This window comes from Dermochelys coriacea, chromosome 5, assembly GCF_009764565.3.
Source record: "Dermochelys coriacea isolate rDerCor1 chromosome 5, rDerCor1.pri.v4, whole genome shotgun sequence".
Classification (NCBI taxonomy): domain Eukaryota; kingdom Metazoa; phylum Chordata; order Testudines; family Dermochelyidae; genus Dermochelys; species Dermochelys coriacea.
The window spans coordinates 96,660,809-96,681,091 of record NC_050072.1 but is presented as its reverse complement, the minus strand read 5'-3'; the positions used below and the strand labels follow the sequence as shown (position 1 = coordinate 96,681,091).

Sequence of the window (20,283 nt, the reverse complement as noted above, 5' to 3'; positions counted from 1 at the left end):
GTTTTGCTCCCAAGGGGGACTGAGTCCAGGCTCATTAGCAGCTGCTTCTATTTGATAGGGAAAAGTTCTACTATACTCTTGTTCCCCATTCTGTTAAACCCTGTAATCCTCAAGAAAATACAAGATAAGGCCCAGATAATATTTGATAACTCCAGCTTCCAGTTCATGACTTTAATTTTCTGACCTGATGCGCCTATCAGTCCATCTATCTCTTCCACTTCCAAATGTTCTGGACATAAATTTAGCAGAACTATGCTCTGGTAGTCTGTGTACATCTAACAGCATGGAGACTAGCTGGTTAAATTCTATTGATAAAAGCTGTTGGGTTTTTGGATTCAGAGCAGAAAGTCCTCTAACAAGGTTAACATATGAAGCTCAGTTTAAAAAAAAAATTTTTTTTTGTTGTGGGCTATTCAGAGGCATATTCAACACTTTAGTCATCTGTTTATTTTATTTTGGATTACTTGTTTCCCTGAAACTCTCTGGACTTGATTGCTATTAGATTGCATTTGACCACAATCTCTGTTTCATCCGTCAACTGGGGGTTATTTGGTCCCCCCACATTTCTGTATCAAGATTGCTAAAAGGACTAAGTCATATTTCATTCAAGAAGGATCCTTTTCCTACATGGGATCTGATTTTTGCCACTTCTATTTATTTATTTTATTTATTTATTGGATCTTCCCTTTGAGTCGTATGTTACTGTGTCCATTATTCCATTTTCCCATGAAAATGCCTTTTTAATAGCTATAATTTTGTGAATGAAATACAGGCTTTGATAATGGGTCTTCCTTACATAGTAAAGATTGGGTTACTCTCAAATCATACCCAAAATTTTTTCCAAAAATGTTTGGTTTTTCATATACATTTCCTGGTATCTTTCCCTTAGCATCATTTCTCTCTGGGGAGACCAAACTTCATACACTCTCTATTTACACAGAGCTATATCCTTTTCTCTCTCTAGAACAGGGGTGGGCAAACTTTTTGGCCGCTATCCTCCCACTTCCTGTCCCCCTCAGAACCCCTGACCCATCCAACCACCCCCCGGGACCTCCCCCAACCGCCCCCCTGGAACCCCACCCCCTAACCAACTCCCCCTGTTCCCTGACTGCCTCCCCCAGAACCTCCGCCCCATCCAACCACTCCCTGTCCCCTGACTGCCCCTCGGGACCCCTTGCCCCTTATCCAACCCCCTGCCCCCTAACCATGCTGGAGCCAGCCATGCTGCTGCGCTGCCTGAGAGGAGCAGCAGGCCAGAGCTCTGCCTGCACGGTGGCGTGGCTTTTGGGGAGGGGAGATGCGGGGGGAAAGGCCAGGGGCTGGCCGGGAGCTCAGGGACCAGGCAGGGCGGTCCCATGGGCCGGATGTTACCTGAGGGCCATAGTTTGCCCACCCCTGCTCTAGAATGAAGCAATTTCCTGGATCAGTCAGGCTTTTTGTGGCTGTAGGTGGCAAATTTAAGGATCGGGCTGGTGCCTCTTGGAGGCCCTTGAAGTGGGTTTCAGAGTGCATTAAGATATCCTATGCATTGAATAAAGTACTCTTTTCTTCAGGAGTTAGGGCACATTCTACTAGAGCTCAGGTGACATTGGCAGCTTGTTTGTAGTGGAACTCCTACCCCTGAGATTGTGTAGAGTAGCTACTTGAAGTTCTGATCCTAAATTTACCAGTTGCTACTCCATTGTGACCGCTTCCAAATCCAGGTGTTCATTTCAGCAGGTCATTATTTAGGTAGGACTATCTCTCTCGCGCATACACGCGCACACACACCCTCCTTAAGAGGTAAGTGCTAGCTAAGCACCTGTCGTGGGATCGATAAGGACAAATGCTTGAGGAAGAGAGTTTAATTACCTTACAGTAACTGGAATTCTTCTAGATTCTTTTTTCCACAGGTATCCCAGGACCCGTCGTTCTTCCCCACTGATAGTCCTTTATCTGGATGTTCTGTATTGGTGAAGGAACTGAGCAGTGGTTGTGACTGATCTACCTGTTCAGGGGCCTGAAGGATATAGGATGTGTGCACAGCCCCAACAGACATTGCTGGCTCAAAGATTGTGAGCTTATGCACATGGGATGCACACTTACCTGAGATCTGGCTGGGCAAAAGCATCTCAAAGAACTCCAATTACTATAAAGGAAATAATCTCTCTTTTGAGTGTGTCTGTGATTTCCCACTTATGGTATTTGGCATCTCTGGTATTAAGCTACGAACCTGCATAGAAAAGATGTGTGTTTGGGAATGCAGGAGTGCCATCACACTTAAGATGACATCATTTGGCTCTGTCTTTGTAAGAGAGCATGTCTCTTGATCGCCTCAGTTTCTTTGCCACTGCAGAGAGGTAAAGAAAGTACCTCGTGTGTCTGCAAACTAGTTATTGCATATTTTCATCCAGTTTCTTGTTATAGTTACATAGTTTAGAGTTATCTGTGTTGGGTTTCCTCCTGGAGCTACATTGGTACCTGAACTGCACAGAAGGTTCAAAAGATGCACGTCTGGTTCAGTTATATTTCCCAAAACAGATGACCATGATAGGTTCCCGATGTGCCTGGGAAAGACTCACATCATAGCCCAGTGCATGACTTGCTGCTGCAACTTCACTCTTCAGATGAGGAGGGGCAGATAGTTGAGGCTGCAATTACACTTGGGGTTTGTCTATATGAACATTTAGTTCTCATCAAGGTGAGGTGTAAATCTACCCCACATTAGTTTGCTGTGCACTAACTGTCCACGTGGATGGATGCTGTTGACATGTACTAACAGTTCCTTTGTGCGCTTTTATCTACTTTGTTTTGAAACAGGACTATAACAAATAGGATATGAACTTTAAGTACTTAAGAAACCAACACACTCCAGTGGGGTGGAGAGAAGGTATTGTTGCTTCCCTCATGACAGGTGCTGTCTTTGTCTTGGGAGGCTACTTAATAGGAATGGTAGGCTGTCTGTAGAGCTGCTCTGATTAAGCAGCTTCTGTAGATCATAAATGTGAAGTTTCTATGTAAATAGAATTTAATTTCATGCAGGGCAGTGCTTAGTGAAATCAGTATGCTAACATACATCTTTTTGTTTCTAGATGCATACTTTTTAAGGATACTTTGTAGAAAAACTTTAGAAAATTGCACTTTATCTGCTGACAAAAATGCTATTTGTGTACTGAGTAAAAACTGTTCCCCACAGCACTCCTCTCTTGGAGCTAGCATCATATTGTATATAAAAATGGGGAATTATCAACAAACTATGAACTTTTTACTGGTTCAGGCTACTGCATGCAGCTACCACTAAAACAACAAACAGAGGAGCCCTTGAGTACTTTTTCCATAGAACCTGCCTAAAGAATATCAGGAAAAAAAATTGAGGTCACCCTGCAGAAAACTTCACCTTGCTAATTTCTGTTTCATGAGTGGAGCATGACCGCCATTGCAGGCATATAGACCTACAGAAGATGTAGTCCGATAGTTTCAGTTAAGAAATTTAAAGCTTGGTCTACTTAAATCACTGGAAAGACTCCTGTAGTAGTAGTAGTTTTCGTAGTACTGAAGAATCCCAGTCATAGGCAGGTGCCCCGTAATACTAGGTGGTGTACAAACAGATCAGAAAGACCGCCCATGCCCATTAACTTCAGTGGGTGTTGAGTTAGGCCCATAGTATATCTTCTCTTTGTTGTGTGGTCTCTTTGACTCTGTGATTTGATTGTACTAAGTCTAGACCTTTTTCCTTTTCAGACCTCAGATCAAAATTGGAATCCATGTTTACATGATGAAGCTTCCAAGTTGTTCTATAAGGTAAAATATAGGCAGTGAATGATATCATAACAAAACATTACCGGAATAGGAGTCAGCTCCTGTGGGTTTATGCTTTTGCTAGGTAAAAGATATCATCAATTTCTGTGTAATCAAAACTGGAGAGAGAGAGTGTATGTCTGTTTGTGGAACATTTGGCCATTTTAATATCCATGAGAAACCTAAAAATAATGGAAAGTATTGAAAGAGATCACAGCGTATTTGACTTCATAAGCATTCTGTTTTATTTTCAGCTTGTACGTCTAGATAACTTTTTTGCTTACTGGAATGTGAAGTCTGTGATGTTCTACCATGGAGGTTACGATGAATCTTTGGTAAGTCAAGTGTGACATAGTGTATCCAGTTCTTCCATGTTTCATGTTGTGAAATGTTCAATATAATTCCTATTCATTAGGGATCCAGTTCTGCTCCGCTTAAAGTCAGAGGCAGTTTTGCCATTTGCAGGATTGGGTTGTACGTTAGTAACTATTCCATTGGAAGAATACTGAATGTTAGATTAGCATACACAAATACGTTGTGGTATAACTTATTCTTCTCAGTCTATCCCAAGTCACTTAAAATTACCAGTGCTTTCTGTATGATGGAGTGGTGGTGGTTGTTCACTCATTACATGGTTGTTAAAATCTTACATCCTTAATAGAAGGGTTTTATAGATTTAAATTGAGGGCAGACAGACTTGTTTTAAAATATATTCTGGTTTCAGAGATACTGTTTCTTCTTAGCACATTTAAAAAATACTTTATCCTTTGTTATATAAAAGTGCTTGTCATGATATGAAAATGAAGCTCTCAAACTTTATTTTTTTTCTAAATAGAATAATTTAAAGCATGGAGTTGCCTGCCGCAATATGATTCCAGAAGGTTATGATTTTGGTAAGTGTTTCTTTTACTTTCTGTACTTTCAGTACTTAACAGACTATTTATTTCACTTTCATTTAAAAGTAAAGTACTTTTATTTTAAAAGTTTTACTTTTATTTACGATCTTAAAGAACATAGCACACCTCTCTTCCAAAAAGGTGATTAATTTCTTTCTGCAATAGAGGACTATATTACATTTGTGTCTTTTTGCATTTGCCACAGGCATTACAGCATGTAAATTTATTCTATAGAAATGTTTTTGCTTAAGAACTAAAATAGATAGCAATTATAAACCATATATTTAATGTTACCATTCCTTGTTCATATAATAGATGAGATGAATTTTAAAATAACAAAAGCGTCAACAGTAATAATAAACACTTAAATGAAGAAAATACAACTCTGTATGATGCTGGACCAATAGTTTTAGTGTTAACTAAATTGTATTGAGAGTGTTTTTTGTTTTGTTTTTGTTTTTTTGGAAAAAGGTACAGTAGCAGCCACCCATAAGTGACAGTCAGTAAAAATGCATTGTTCTGTTAGTTGTACTGTGGTCTCATGTACATATTTTTCTTTTGGACTTCATTTTGAGGAGCATTATTAATTGTAAAGGAATGAATCCCACAGTTAGTCTGTGTTGCACAAAATTTGCTTTTTCATACATTGTCTTACTGAGAGAGATGCTCATGGTAAATTTGCGGAGGGAAGAATACAATCAAAGGCAAAGTCTGCCTTTGGAGCCTGCAAATGTGAATTGTCAATTTTTGTAACTTCTAAATGTCAACAATACTTCTGGCTATTTTTAGTATTCAAAACAATTGCAATTATAATGTTAACTGGTTACAGGGTCATCAAGGTGAAAAGCTTCATTGAGTCTCCCCCACTCTCCACAAAAATACCAGTTTGTAGCTTATTCAGTTGCTCCTACACCTTGTTCTTTTACAGTCATCTAAGACTGGTCTGTGAGGCCTGCAACTATGGGTTCCCCTGGGTTGTGAGGCTGGAAGAGGGACTACTCAGGTAGTTTCCAATAGCTTTAAGGCCTGCTGTGAACTTTTTTCAGACTGTTGGCCTCTCTGTGGAATTATCAGGGCAATCCCTAGCAACAGTGGTGGAGCTCTGAGCTCCCTTGCTGGCACAACAGAGAAGCCAAAGGATCAAGGAACCTGGCCCCCCACCCCCCTTAATCCCCCACACTTTCAGAAGTAGTAAAGCCAGGTAGGGATGGACGGTCATGATGTTGTGGGGACTATTACAGCCAAGTTCCATGCCTTCCTTTGTGGAACTTAGAAGTACCGCAGTCATGGACACTGGGCTTCTGGATGTATCCCTAGCAGATAGCAAATAAGTGGGGTACTTTACAATAACCCCTCACAAATGGAGGAAGACAGGAGAGACCCTACGAGAGAGAGGAAGGATGAACCCATGTAAGAGTAGAAAGGAGGCATCATAACAATGTGGATACGGGAAGGAGGAGAAGCTGTGAAATATAGAAGGATCAAAGAGGGCAGAAATCAAGTGTAAAGAGGAGCAAATAGAAAAGGAACAATACAGTATGTGGAAGAGAACAACAGAGGTGAGTCAAAAATAATTTAGTTAGAGGAGAGAAAGGGAAGGATTTCAAAAAGGAAGAGGAGAGAAGATTGATAAGCTAAAAGGGAAAGAAGGATAAGGAAAATGGTCAGATGGAAGGGAGGAGGAAGAAAATCAGAGTTGGAAGACAAGGTAGAGAAAATGAGGGAAGAAGAGGAGACAGATATGCATAAACTTTTAGGTTAGTTAATGTTACATATTCTCCTTTATCTTATTGTACTTCCATGGCAGATGTCCTGTATCTTTTTAAGTTTGAAAGAAATGTCAGGTGAGTTCAGTAAGGCATTTTGGTACAGTTCCACATGGGAAATTATTAGTTAAATTGGAAATGATGGGGATTAATATGAGAAGTAAAAGGTGGATAAGGAACTGGTTAAAGGGGAGACTACAATGGGTCATACTGAAAGGTCAAGCTGGTGGGAGGTTACTAGTGGAGTTCCACGGATTGGTATTGGGGCTGATCTTATTTAACATTTTTATTGTTGATCTTGGCACAAAAAGTCGGTGTGCACTAATAAAATTTGTGGATGACACAAAGTTGGGAGGTATTGCCAATACAGAGGAGGATTGGAATAACAGACAAGAATCTGGATGATGTTGTAAACTGGAGTAATAGAAAAGGGATGAAAATTAATAGTGCAAAATGCAATGTCATGCATTTAGGGACTAACAACAAGAATTTTTGCTATAAGCTGGGGACTTACCAGTTGGAAGTGACAGAGAAAGAGAGAGACCTGGGTATATAGGTTGATCACAGCATGACTATGAGCCATCACAGACTATGAGGCTGTGAAAAAGGCTAATACAGTCCTTGGATACATGAAGTGAGATATTTCCAGTAGAGACAGTGAAGTGTTAGTACCATTATACAAGGCACTGGTGAGACATCATCTGGAATACTGTGTACAATTCTGGTCTCCCATGTTTAAGAAAGATTAATTCAAACTGGACCAGGTGCAGAGAGAGGCTACTTGAATGATCCAAGGAATGGAAAACCTATCTTATGAGAGATTCAAAGAGCTTGGCTTATTTAGCCTAATCTATAGAAGGCTGAGGGGAGATACGATTACTCTGTATAAATGATAAATTATACTCTGTATAAAGGAATAAATACCAGGGAGAGAGAGGAGTTATTTAAGTTAAGAATCAATGTGGACTTCAGAACAAATATATATAAATTGGCCATCAACAAGTTTAGGTTTGAAATTAGGTGAAGGTGGTTTCTAACCATCAGAGGAGTGAAGTTCTGGAGCAGCCTCCCAAGGGGAGCAGTGAGAGCAAAAAGCTTAACTGGCTTCAAGACTGAACTTGATAAGTTTATGGAGGGGATGGGATGACAAAACTGCCTGTAGCAAAAATCCCCAGTGGCTGGAGACAGGACGCTAGATGGGGAGGGCTCTGAGTAAGACAGAATTCTTTTCCAGGTTTCTGCCTGGTGGGTCTTGCCCACATGCTCAGGATCTAACTGATTATCACATTTGGGGTCAGGATGGAATTTCCTCTCAGGTCAATTTGGCAGAGACCATGGGGGTTTTTCACCTCCTCCTGCAGCCTGGGGCGTGGGTCACTTGCAGGTTTAAACTAGTGTAAATGATAAATTCTCTGTAACTTGAAGTTTTTAAATCATGATTTAAGGACTTCAGTAACTCTGCCAGAGGTTAGGGGTCTATTATAGGAGTGGGAGGGTGAGGTTCTGTGGCCTGCAATATGCAGGAGATCAGACTAGATAATCATGATGGTCCCTTCTGACCTTGAAGTTTGAGTGTATGGGGGTGGCCATTTTGAGTGTTAATATCATTCTTCACTCTGGATTCTGTAGACTTGGAGAGAAGGTAAAGAAAATAACCTAAAATTCACCAGTATGTGCATATATAAGCCTCCAACACATGCTTTTGAAGAATTATCGTTTTAAAAAATCTTAAGATGTTGAAAACTACTCAAACAGGTGGGCAGCACTTCTACAGCAGATGAGGCTGGTATTGGTGTTGAAAGTAACCCTAATAATCATCTTGCTTCTCTTCTCCAAAATCTTAAAGCTGGCCCTGACTGTAAATGCTACATTGCGAAGCATTTAGTGCTGTTATGGTCTGTCATGGCAATACATTTACTTCTTGTTGAGGTTATAAATATTCCAGATCAGCCATGCTGTTTGTCTTAAAGAATGGCAAATCTTTCAGCTTTCTGCTTAGGTTTTTTTTTCTTGAAAGTGTTCTCACTGGGTTTGAAACTTGTACTCCATTCATTTAACATTTTCCTATGGCTTAAATTTTTTTGGTGCTGCTTGGCAATCACAATGGCATAACCGTAACAAATATATTTTAACTGTACAGGGATGTTTAGCATATGTTGTTTATAGAGTTGATACTACCATGAAAGCATATCATTCTGAATGTATAACTACTTTCCAAAAGAAAGTAATATACTGTACAAAAATAGAATAATTTTCTGTTATTATTTATCAATCAATGTTACTTGTGTTGAGTCCTGGTGCCTTATGCTTATGTCATAGATATCCTCAGAAAACTTCTTGAAACTGTATGTATACAATCTCTGCTTACTGTAGGCATTTAGAATAACAAAGGAGATGGTTGTTTCTTTGAATGTTCTAAATTCTCTTTTGAGTGGCTTCTGCGTATTCCCACTCATGAGCTGCACCAGCTGTGTGCAACTCAGATGTTGGAACCTGACTAGCAGTGCCTGTTGGAATGCTCACGTGCCCCTTCCTGTTGGCTATAAAAGGGAGGGCAGGCTCTCCAGCCATCTCAGTTTCTTCCACTTGCCAACTGTGATGGATTAGGCATCACTCCGGACCTTGGGTCCAGATAGTGCCTTTTAGATAGTGCCAAGCTAGTTTCAAAATTCTGTTTTTTAGATAACTTCTTACTGTTTTTTAAATAGTTACTGTTATGCAGTTACTTAGTATAGGGTTTTATTAGCTTAGTAACTTAGGTTTTATTATAAATTGTGTAGCATTGATAAGCTTCGGCTCTGGACTAAGACCTCATGGTTGATCTGAAGATAACTAGACTTCAAATCCTGCGCCTCTTGCTCTTTGCTTTTTCCAGTGTTGGATGCACAAACATGCTCTCTTACCTCCCTCAGAAAAGGACATTCACCCTCCAGATGTTTCATGTGCAGTACCTTTATCCTGAGAGTACAAAAGGAGAGACAGAACAGGTTACAAGCCTTACTCCTTTGGGAGGCACTTGCAGCTTAACCTAGCAATTGGACAGTATGGTTGGCTATGAGAAAGGGCATAGACCAGCTTTGGTGACAAATGAATTTGTGGACAAGACTAAATGTCATAAGTTAATTGGAAAAGACCCAAAACTTATGGATCAGAAATCTGAGTCATCAGTGGAAAACGGCTTCTATGAGCAGAGCCATTCCACAAACAAGTACTTCCTTGGCTCCTGTTGCATCAGAACAAAGTAAAGGATCATTACCTGGCAGTAGAGCTAAGAAGCACCTGGTTGTGACAATGGATGTAACACCAGTTCCTAGAGACCTGGATCTATTATAGAAACCATGGTTAGTTTTTAAAGTGCCACCCGACTACTTGTTTTTGTAGATACAAACTAACACGGCTACCCCCTGATACTTAACACCATCTGAGGGCTCAGTTGTCAAGACACAGGGAAGCAGAAAAGGGTGACATTGGATCTGTGTATCAGTTCTGATCCTTTTACCCCACCTCCTACAATGGGACTAGAGCAAATCCATTGCTCAGATGCCTCTTCCTTGATTAGATCTAGAAAGTGAAGATCTACAGAAGACATCTTCTCCAGAATCAAATGTAGCAGAAATGGCTGTACATGATAGCTTTTTGTGGCTTTGGACTCTGTGTAATATAAGCAGTCTTCGAAAAATTCCATTGAAGGGGAAGAAATTTAGTATACATACAGGTATTTATTATATCTCAGTTTTGGCTACAAGTAATCAACATCTAAGACTACGTACAGGAATGGATAAAAAGTCTTATCCCAAACATGGCTTTTTAAAAGTAACCTAAAAATCTTCCTGTAAAATGTGTTTGGATGCCCCCAACTGCCAGTTTAAATGAGGAGTAGGTAACGTTATGAAGGAATTTTGTAAAAAGATTTGCAGGTCACTGTCAAATGACAAGATTAATAAATTAATTGGATTCTGTGTACAATAGTTGGATGTCAGCATTCACATTTTTAATGCTGTTATCCTGGAACCTTCATTAAGGCCCCAAGTATGCAATTGTATCCATGAAGGTGCCTGATTCTACCTTTGCAGATGCAGCTTGCAGAATCCGGAGCCACATAATGAATAGAAACCTGCCCTGAATATTTAGACAGCTAGAAGTTTTCTACTACCCCTCTCTAGTACTTCCCTAGTACTTTCCTGGATCCTGTGTCACTATGATGTAGATGTTTACTTGTACTCACACTTCTAGCTTCAAATCTAAGTCTATCGTGTGTGTTCATCCCTTTAAGTCCAGCTGACAGAATATGAAAGAGTTTACCAAAGTTTATTTTCATCAGTTGTCAGTATTTCATTTTCTTCATCATTTGCTGACACTTTCAATTTGCTGAACTGAAGATTAAGTGAAATTAATGCCCTTGCAGATGCACCATACTCAAAGCAATGAATAGCCTTGTCTCTATAATATATTGGTGCAAATTGAGATCACTAGTAAAATTCTAGAGAATAGTACTTGTCATATGGTAATAATTGGTGTAGTGAAATAAATATTATGGTTGAACGATTGTCCTAATGCAGTAGAGAACTTGGCATCATAAGAGGCAAATAAAATTTGTTTTCCTGCAAATTGAGATTACTACTTGAAATTCCTGACTTGTGATTCTGTTGAGGAGAATTTTGTAAAGAAATTCCCTTTCAAATGTCCACTGGTTCGGGGTTTGGCTCAGTTCAAATTGAGTACAATATATTTAAGTTGCTGTAATGCAATCCTTATGTTCTCAAATGTGGTGTTTCAAGTGAGTGACATGATGTAACTTTCAGTGGAGTCTATCCTGCGTGAATATTAGACTGTATTAAATAACTTACTTGTTTTCACATTTCAGTTTCTTTTAATTCACATTTTTTTCTAAAATTCTGTTTTCTAGTATTCCGTCCAATTTCCGCTAAAGCCAAACTCCGTATGAATCCTCGATCTGATTTTGACTTTTCTTCACCAAAAATGGACTTAGATGTAAATTTACAGGATATAGCCATTGAGTTCAATAAACCACAGGTAACATTTCTTTTGTGAGATTCAGTTGTTTGATTCAATAAAAATATCAGTGGATTTATTAGTCTGGAACGTCTTCTGCTGAGTTTTTTCAGAAATAATAAATAGCATAAAAACTTACTGAAGGAAATGTTCTATTAAAAGGAACCTACAAAATTAAACCTCTTTGAACCCTATAGTCTGCTTGACCTTAAACAATACTGCTTTGGAGACATTATATTGTGTTACTGTCTTTTTGCAAATTATAACATTTTGACTTGGTATATTTTGCATAGTACTTCAGTGTTATGGAGCTCCTTGAGTCTATTGATATGATGACCCGGAATCTGCCATACCGGAAGTACAGACCTGATGCTCCTTTGCACAACAATGCCAAGATGTGGTAAAATCTCTTAAAAGCTTTTAAATACATTTTTATAAATTGTTTACTTGAAATAATTTTCTGATGATAGTTTTCCTCTTTAAATGTGTGTTGCATAAATTCCCCACAGAAATTTTTGCTTATCTGAGTTTTACTTTATACATTTTGTAGATCTACTTCTCTCCCTACACTCCCTCTATCCTTTCCCTCACCAAGTTAGCTTGTGGCATCTTGGAGTGTACCGTGATTTTAACAGTGCATCACACTACAAGTTTTTATCTGTTGCCATTGCAGTTTCCATGAAACTGACAATACTTCATCGGATGAAGTGAGCTGTAGCTCATGAAAGTTTATGCTCAAATAAATTTGTTAGTTTCTAAGGTGCCACAAATACTCCTTTTCTTTTTGCAGAAACAGACTAACACGGTTGCTACTCTGAAACCTGACAATACACTGATTCTTGTCCATTTCAGTATATTTTTAGCTTACAAGGAACTGATCTGAATGGATACGTGATGTTATAATGGACATGTACACGTCCACAAACCAAAATGAATTCATACAAACTGCTTTCCTTGCTATATGTCAAGGCCAACTGTAAACCCCAGGAGACGTAACTCACTTTTAGGTAGTTAGTTAAAGATGGTTAAAGAGGATTTACAGTACTGCAACTGTCATTCTGAGTATACTATCCTGTGTAGATCCACTCTCTCTCTTCTGCCTGTGAGTTTAAGGGTTTGTGCAACTGTGCTCTGGTTTTTAGTACTTTAAAAAAAAATTGTTGGGAGGCTAGGATACAGTAAATACAGCATACTTAAAGCTTGCAATTATTGTCTTGAGCAGCACATTTCTAGAAACTTCAGAATTTGATAGCATTCTAGTATCTATACTCTGATTGTGGATGAAACTTCAGTGTGGCTTTGGAGGTCATCAGTTGAAGAATACTACCATTAGCTATAAATAGTTAGATCTTTTGCATGGCGGTGAAGATAAAGTAGCATGCACTTTTTTCAAAAGCTCCCCATAGGTTTGCAGAAAACACTTGTACTTCAAAGGATTAGGACAAAGCAACCTATTAACCTCTGAGGAAAAAAAACTGTAACCTTTAAGTGATACCCTTCTGTTGGACCAGAGGATCGGTATTTGACAAGGTGTATTACACCCTCGTGCAACTTAGTTCTATTTGGAGATGGGTCAGTGTGGAATATGGAAAGAAGTGCTTTTAACTTTTACTGGTATATAACAAACACTTTAATTTGTTTTTGCATTAGGTGGAAATACATTATTAATGGTATTCTGGAAGTAAATGTTCAACCCAAGCTTAATATGTGGTCATGGGAACACATTCGACACCATAGAAAACAAGTGAAGAACTACAAAGAGATGTATAAAATGAAGATAACATCAAAGAACCCTAGTGAAGAGATAGTAAAATTTTTAGAGGTTAGCATTTTCCATTTGATATTGAGCACCAAAATTTGGAAATATCTTGCTAATTTCTTAGATATAAATGGTCAGACACAGATGGTCAGAAATTCAGTAGTAAAATTCAGTAAAACTTACTAAAGACCTGATATTGCAATCTTATTCACATTGACTAGTAATATACCTTGTAAGTAGTACAGTGGTACTAATTACATTGAATAAGGGTTGTAGACCGAGTCCTTAAATTAATGAATAGAGTGAAGAAAATTGGTGGCGTTTTCCTCTGATTCTTGCCTTCAAAAATTAAATGCTTGGATTATGTTGAAAGACCTATGTACTATATAACAAAGTATAAGAGTATAATTATTAGCGTTTTATGTAAGAGCTGCCATACTGGGTCAGAGCAGTAGTCCATTTAGCCCAGTATCCTGTTGCCAGAAGTAGTTGATAACAGAACTCAGGGGAAGTTTAGAGAACAGGACAATTTTGGGAAGATCCACCTCTGTCTTCTGGCATTCAGAAGATTAGAGTCATCTCAAGCATGGGTTGCATCCCTGACCATGTTAGCTTAGTAGCCATTGATGTGCCTGTTTACCATGAACAGGTTTTTTTTTTAACCTGTTGCACTATACTATATATATTTATATATAAATAACATTAAGTAATATATCTTACCTCTTATCTTCTTTGCCACTCCTGCTGTGTGTTGCCTTTGTGTTTTTTATTTGGGTAATTTAGAGAGTTTGCCATCTTCTGTATCTGTAAAGCACTATTTGTGCCTATGGTGCAGTATAAATTATGGAGATGCTTGGTGATTCCTAGGTTTTGAGGGGTGGTGGCTAGACCAATTAGTAGGGAAATTCAGTCAATATCTTTGTCCTTTCAGTTTTCTGTGTACTGTTGTCTGGTTTCTCTTATTTTTGAAATTAGGCTGAAATTTCTCCATAGCAGTGCCACTTTTCATTGTTAACAGTTTTTTTTTAAATGTCTTTACATAAAATTAGTAGAGAAGCTGGGTCGTGAATAGGTCTGTTGTAATGGGTAGTCTTAAACAAAAACTGGAGTTAGTCATATTTAGCTGCTGTTCACATTGTAATTGAAAATTTACTACTGTGCATTTAAATGTCTGATTGGGGCTGGATGTCCGCACAGCCTTTATCAGAAGCTAAATTTTTCTGTCATGTTATTTTACAGAGGAGAAGATGCATAATGGTGCATAAGCAACTATTGATGTAATAAAATATTATGTAAGAGCACTGCCATCTCTAGCTTGCGTAGTCCTCCTGTCCCTTCATAAGCTTTTAGAAAAATATATCGGAAATTAATAAATAATTTAGTTTGGAAGCAGTTAAAGTTACTGTATACTAATGATGTACCTGACACAAACCCACACAGTTAAACAAATGAAAAGTGAAGTCACCTACCTGTACGTACTCTACTCCTTTACCCACAGTAATGTTCTGCCTTCTGTGTGACGTTGCCATAGAGCTTAATTTGAGCTCAGTGCAGTAACTATCTCATGAAGTACATGCATAAACATAAGCATAGTAAAGATCAACATCAGGCAACTGTGCTGTTGCTCTGTCCCTTGAAGCTGAATATCTTTCCTCAGATCATTATGCAACCATAAGTCATATTCTGCTAACTTCTTGGAATGAGAGGTGAGAGAACATGAGCTGATATAATTGAGGCACAAAGACGAATGATTTAGTTACTCTGTTTCAGTTTTAAAAAGATAATTAGCTTAGATAAAAATTTATCTTCTATTTTAAAAAGAGTGTACTTTGAAACTTGTTTTGAAGATGATGTTGAAATAGTGCCGTGAGCTGTCTTTCTTCCAGCCAATACTTTCCTCACCTGATGTCAAGTGTAAAAAAGATCTACTTAAAATAACTAGATTTATTAGGTCACTTGTGTGTTAATTTTCAACAGAGTCCATTACAAAGTGTATCCAGCTTTTAATTTGAGTGTTAGGTTAGCTTTCATTGAAAAAACCCGTATTAAAATACTTCTTTTATTGCATTTCTTGTTAGTAAAATATATTCTTTAAATGACAATTGCATTGTAATGTTAATTCTGTAAGGGTGTGTCAAGAATAAAAACCACTTGGAGGCCACATTCCCCTTACAATAATCTTATTTTTCCTGACAGTTATATTCATCCTTTTCTCCTTCACTACTTTCCAACCTAGGAGTCCTCTACTTGTCAAATGGGTTTCATTCCAAAATACAATTTTTGCACAAACCAGTTTCAAAATTCACACAAATGTAAATATCTCTTGAGCTCAACTGAGCTCAAAACCCTGTAAATCATAGTCCTTTTTGAAAGGGGATTTTCAAGTTTTTGGTTTTTTTTAACCTTTCTTCATGCCTCATGGTAGTGCATATCATTTGGCTGCAATCGCTAGTTGAGAGCTCTCTATGTCCATTTTTGCCGTTTTGTAATACTTTTGGCTGAAAGACACTATAAAAATGTACACTCATTAATAGATGAATTTCCACGTAGGAATCATCTCAAGTATTAGTAGGGGTAGTCAATAGGCAAACCCTGGGCCAAATCTGGACTGCCAGATGCTTTTGAATGGACTCCAAAATCTCTTTATGTACTTAATTTTTTTTTATTTTCTTCTCTGGATTCTTGACTTACCTTGACCAAGAAATTTGGACCTTGACAAAAATTGATTACCCTGGTATTAGTATTTATTAGGTTATATAAGTTATTAAAAGTCTAGAGCATTTAAAGGTAAGGTGAAATGGAACTAACAGTTGGAGACGACAGTGAAGTATTTATACTAATCATGTCTTCAGAAGGTAATATGTAGGTCATGCAGAAATAACCAGTATGTTGGACTACTATGACTTGTGCCCTGGAATAGGAATCTAGATAGGATGCTATCTTCAAATGACAGTGCTGGTAAGTAAATTAAAAACACTAAAGATAAAATTATGCAGGTAGATCTTACTAAAAATGCTGTGTTCGTGAAATAAATATATTGTAAATAAGGAAAAATGCTTGAATTGTTCAGTAATTGAGAATATCCTACTTTGCACTACAGATGGTTTGGGGCAAACAGGACTGAAAGTTGGAGCATACAGTCGCTGAATAAAACAATAACAGACTTTGTTAAATATTTGATCATGTATCATTTTTATTATCTGAGCAGTTAATATTGTGTATTTTTCACTTTCTAGGAATTTGAAAAGTCCCTGGATATATTTAACATCACTCTAGCAAGACAACAGGCAGAAGTTGAGGTAAAATTGCTATCATTAAGCTCAGTGAAAAATAAAGCAATATATAAAATGGGATTTTGGGTTGAGTTATTAAGCAGATAAATTGTTGGACTCCTGCCTTTTAATTGTAAAGTTTGCTGAGTTGCTCATTGTCTTCCTGCCTTTGACTGATAGTTACATGGGCATGATTGGGCTGAGTCTGTCAGCAAGCAGCATCCTGAGTGGACAAGAACTTGGTGGCCCCATAATCTTCTTTAAATCATCAGCAAATTTCTTTCCATTTTTAGCACATTTGGCTTGCTCTGAATATGTAACAGGTAAAGAACTGCATAACTTACCTTTTTCTCAGCTGCGGTACACACTTCATTATTTTATTCTTTCTTTCTTTCCCTTCCGGACAAATGACTGGACCTGAAACCACTATTTCATGTTGTCAGGGTTCCTTCCCCACTCTGAACTCTAGGGTACAGATGTAGGGACCCACATGAAAGCTCCCTAAGCTTATTTCTACCAGCTTAGGTTAAAACCTGGTACACTGCCACCACCCAGCGATTTAACAAAGAATGAGGGAAGAGACCACTTGGAGACGTCTTCCCCCAAGCCTTACACACACCTTTTCCAGGGGAGGCTTGAGAATAATATCCTAACCAATTGGTTACAAAATGATCAAAGACCCAAACCCCTGGGTCTTGGAACAATGGAAAAATCAGTCAGGTTCTTAAAAGAAGGATTTTATTAAAAAAAAAAAAAGAGGTAAAAATCATCTCTTTAAAATCAGGATGAAAAATACTTTACAGAGTATTCAGATTCAAAACACAGAGGATCCCCCTCTGGGCAAACCTTAAAGTTATAGAAAACAAGAATAAACTTCCCTCTTAACACAGGGAAAATTCACATAAAACAAAAGCTAAACTAATCTGCCTTGCCTGGCTTACCTATACTGGTTGCAATATTGGAGACTTGGATTAGGATGGGTTGGAGAAGATGGATTTCTGTCTGGCCTCTCTGTCACAAAAGAGAACAACCACAGAAACAAAGAACCCAAAACAAACCCTCTCTTCCCCCCGCCCAGGTTTGAAAATATCTTTTGTCCCCATTGGTTCCTTTGGTCAGGTGCCAACCAGGTTATTTGAGCTTCTTAACCCTTTACAGGTAAGGAGGAATTTTAGGCTACCCTTATGGTTATGACACATGTACAGTACAAAGTTCCTGAAATTCTTGATTAATGTTGGTAGATGTTGTCCCAAATATAAGTAGCACAAAATACCACACATTTGTAATCACGTAAGGTCAGATTCTGCCATCTTTACTTGGTTAGGAGTAAATTTTTATTAGATTTATCTTTCCTAGGGTTTTGTACTGTTCATTCTTAACATAGTACCTGAGCATCTTTCATAGAAAATAGATTGGAAATAGAATAGTGTCTAGTGGACTTCATGGAGTCTTGGCTTTTCTCCTTTAAAACACAACTCAGTGAGTAAGGAGGCAAAAAGTACCTCATAGTGAGTTGTTAGATAGACCTCATGAACCTTATGCTACAGGGATGCTTCTGATCTTGTGTCTAAAACTAGCTTTTTTTTTTAATCAGTAGAAATTCATAAATGTGAACTATGAATAGACCCTATGAATTTAAACAGCTTTTCAGCCCAATTTATAGGTATTTTTGCTTTAATTAATCCTTTTGATGCTGTACTATAGCATAAGAGAGCATTGTATGCTCACTATACAGGTAAAGAATTTATATTGTAATGTGCTTAAGGACAGATTTCTGTGATAGCATTCCATTTGGTAAATTAAAAAAACAGGAAGGAACAGTTTCTAAGATCGTTCAAACCTTGGATAAAAAAACAAAATACGACAAAAGATTTCATATCAGATCCAGTGCTATTGTTCTGAGCTCCTTCATTTCAACATGAGGATCACAATGGGGAAAAAAGGTCTCCAGCAGCAGAAGAAAGCCAGACATGTCAGAAAAGCTCAGTCTGTCTGTGCGTCCCACTTGACTGTTTTTATGGAGGCAGTGAGGAAAACTATCCACCAGTAACCTCCCTTGAAAAATCTGTTTCAGCTTAGCCTGTTGTAGCACACCCCCTTATATATCTTGTAACTTCAGTGCTGTTCAGGACTTAAAGTAATAGTACGGGAGTAGCAACCCTTAAGTTTAGGTTGCCTAACGCTTTCCATTATAAGAGATTATTGCATCTTTTTTGAAGGTACTCTAATGCCTCAATTGTTTGCAATATGTCTTTGAAATTTGGAAGGGAGAAAGCCTTTGGGCTAGAAAAGTGGATTTCTCTTTGACCCATGAGATTCCATGCATATTTGGCTGCCTTGTAAATTGTTTCCTTTTCTCTTCTCTTGCTTGCATTGCTGAGGCAGATTTTGACACTATATCAGAATGAAAACTAGCAAGATCCTTCTAAAGGGGAAATGCCAAAGCAACAGTAGCCCCACATGCTAATACCTACTGGAACAGCAGGGTTGGGAGGAGAAGAAAAAGCTCATCTGAGCTCCCTATGCATGGCCACAACACTAGGCCCCAGTGCATGGCCACAGTGTTCCATTCGTCCCTCTGAGCCCCCTTCTCCCATGCCTCCAGGATTGGGATGTATAGAGAGGTGTGTGGTTTCCCCGACCACTCCCTGGTTGCAGTACATGATGCCAGCTGCTCATACTCCATTGGGACAACAGTCTTCTGCTGCCAGCTACTTTAGTATAGTGCTGTAGCTCAAGTAATGGAAGTCTGTTCTACAATGCCGAAGATTTAGCGTTCAAACCTGCTGCAGTGCATGATGGAGCAGTTACAATTTTACACGATAGAATTTGTTTGTACCTTTTCTTAACCCCCCCAACCCCACCCCCAAAGGTGGATAAAAAAAATCTGATTTTTGTAATTAAATCAGTTCTCTATTTGGTTTAAATTAAATATGAACATGTCAGTTCCACTGTAGGTGTATGCGTGTCCCGTCTGGCTGGCTCAAGTGCCCTCTTTTTCCATGTGCCACTGTGTGCTAGTATAAGAGGGTTTAGTCTCCCTCTGTCCTTCTCAATTCCTTCTTTCTACCAGTGACAGTTGTTGGAGCATCTCAGACTTGTTTACTTAAGTGCCTCCCTCATTCATAAATAGTTGCAGCTAATGTTAGTTTCTCAAGAAAGTTAGTGTTAGGTTTCCTTTTTTGTGTCCTTTGGGACCTCTTTTTTTTTTTTTTTTTTCCGGTACCAAGCTCGGTACTGGAATGATGCCTTGCTTCCCAGGTTTTAAGTCCTGTGGAACATGTTGAAAGCCCATGCCGATTGGTGATCTTCATCCAGCCTGCCTGAAGTGCTTGGGTGAGGCCAACAGTAGTGACAAATATCACATTTGCAGTGGCTTCAAATCCTGCTTGAAAAAGGATAGAGCAGTGAGGCTTATGTGTTTGCTTATGGAAGCAGCACTTTGACTCCCAGCCAAGTCATCGCATGGAGAGAGTGCCCAGGTACTTCAGTGTCATTACATAGCGTTCCACCAGATGTATCTTTGGCCCCTCGGTCCTGTTCCCTGGTACTGAAGAAGAGACCCAGACCTTTCGTGGGCTCTTCGTCTCATTCATCAGTTTCGGTACTGAGGCGAGTTGGAGGCACTATTTCTAAGTGTTTGGCAGAGTGAGCTGTCCCAGAAACCTCACCTTCTGAGAGGGGGTTTGCTGTCTCTGGAGCCTGTACCACGTCTGTCGAAGTTATCCCCGAAGAGACATTTGAGGAGCTAACATTCAATGCCACTCCTGTGTACCCCAGAGGCATATGCAGCTTCAAGA

At 38.7% G+C, this 20,283-nt stretch overlaps 1 protein-coding gene across 1 annotated transcript in view; it reads left to right on the top strand.

Moving 5' to 3' along the window:
• The window catches only part of VPS13A (vacuolar protein sorting 13 homolog A), a 259,167-nt gene that overhangs the window by 29,792 nt on the left and 209,092 nt on the right, over positions 1–20,283 (top strand). Inside the window, 7 exon segments of the mRNA XM_038402638.2 lie at positions 3,721–3,780; positions 4,032–4,112; positions 4,613–4,670; positions 11,346–11,473; positions 11,746–11,852; positions 13,103–13,274; positions 16,448–16,510. Of these exon segments, the coding sequence (XP_038258566.1) occupies positions 3,721–3,780; positions 4,032–4,112; positions 4,613–4,670; positions 11,346–11,473; positions 11,746–11,852; positions 13,103–13,274; positions 16,448–16,510 (669 nt within the window).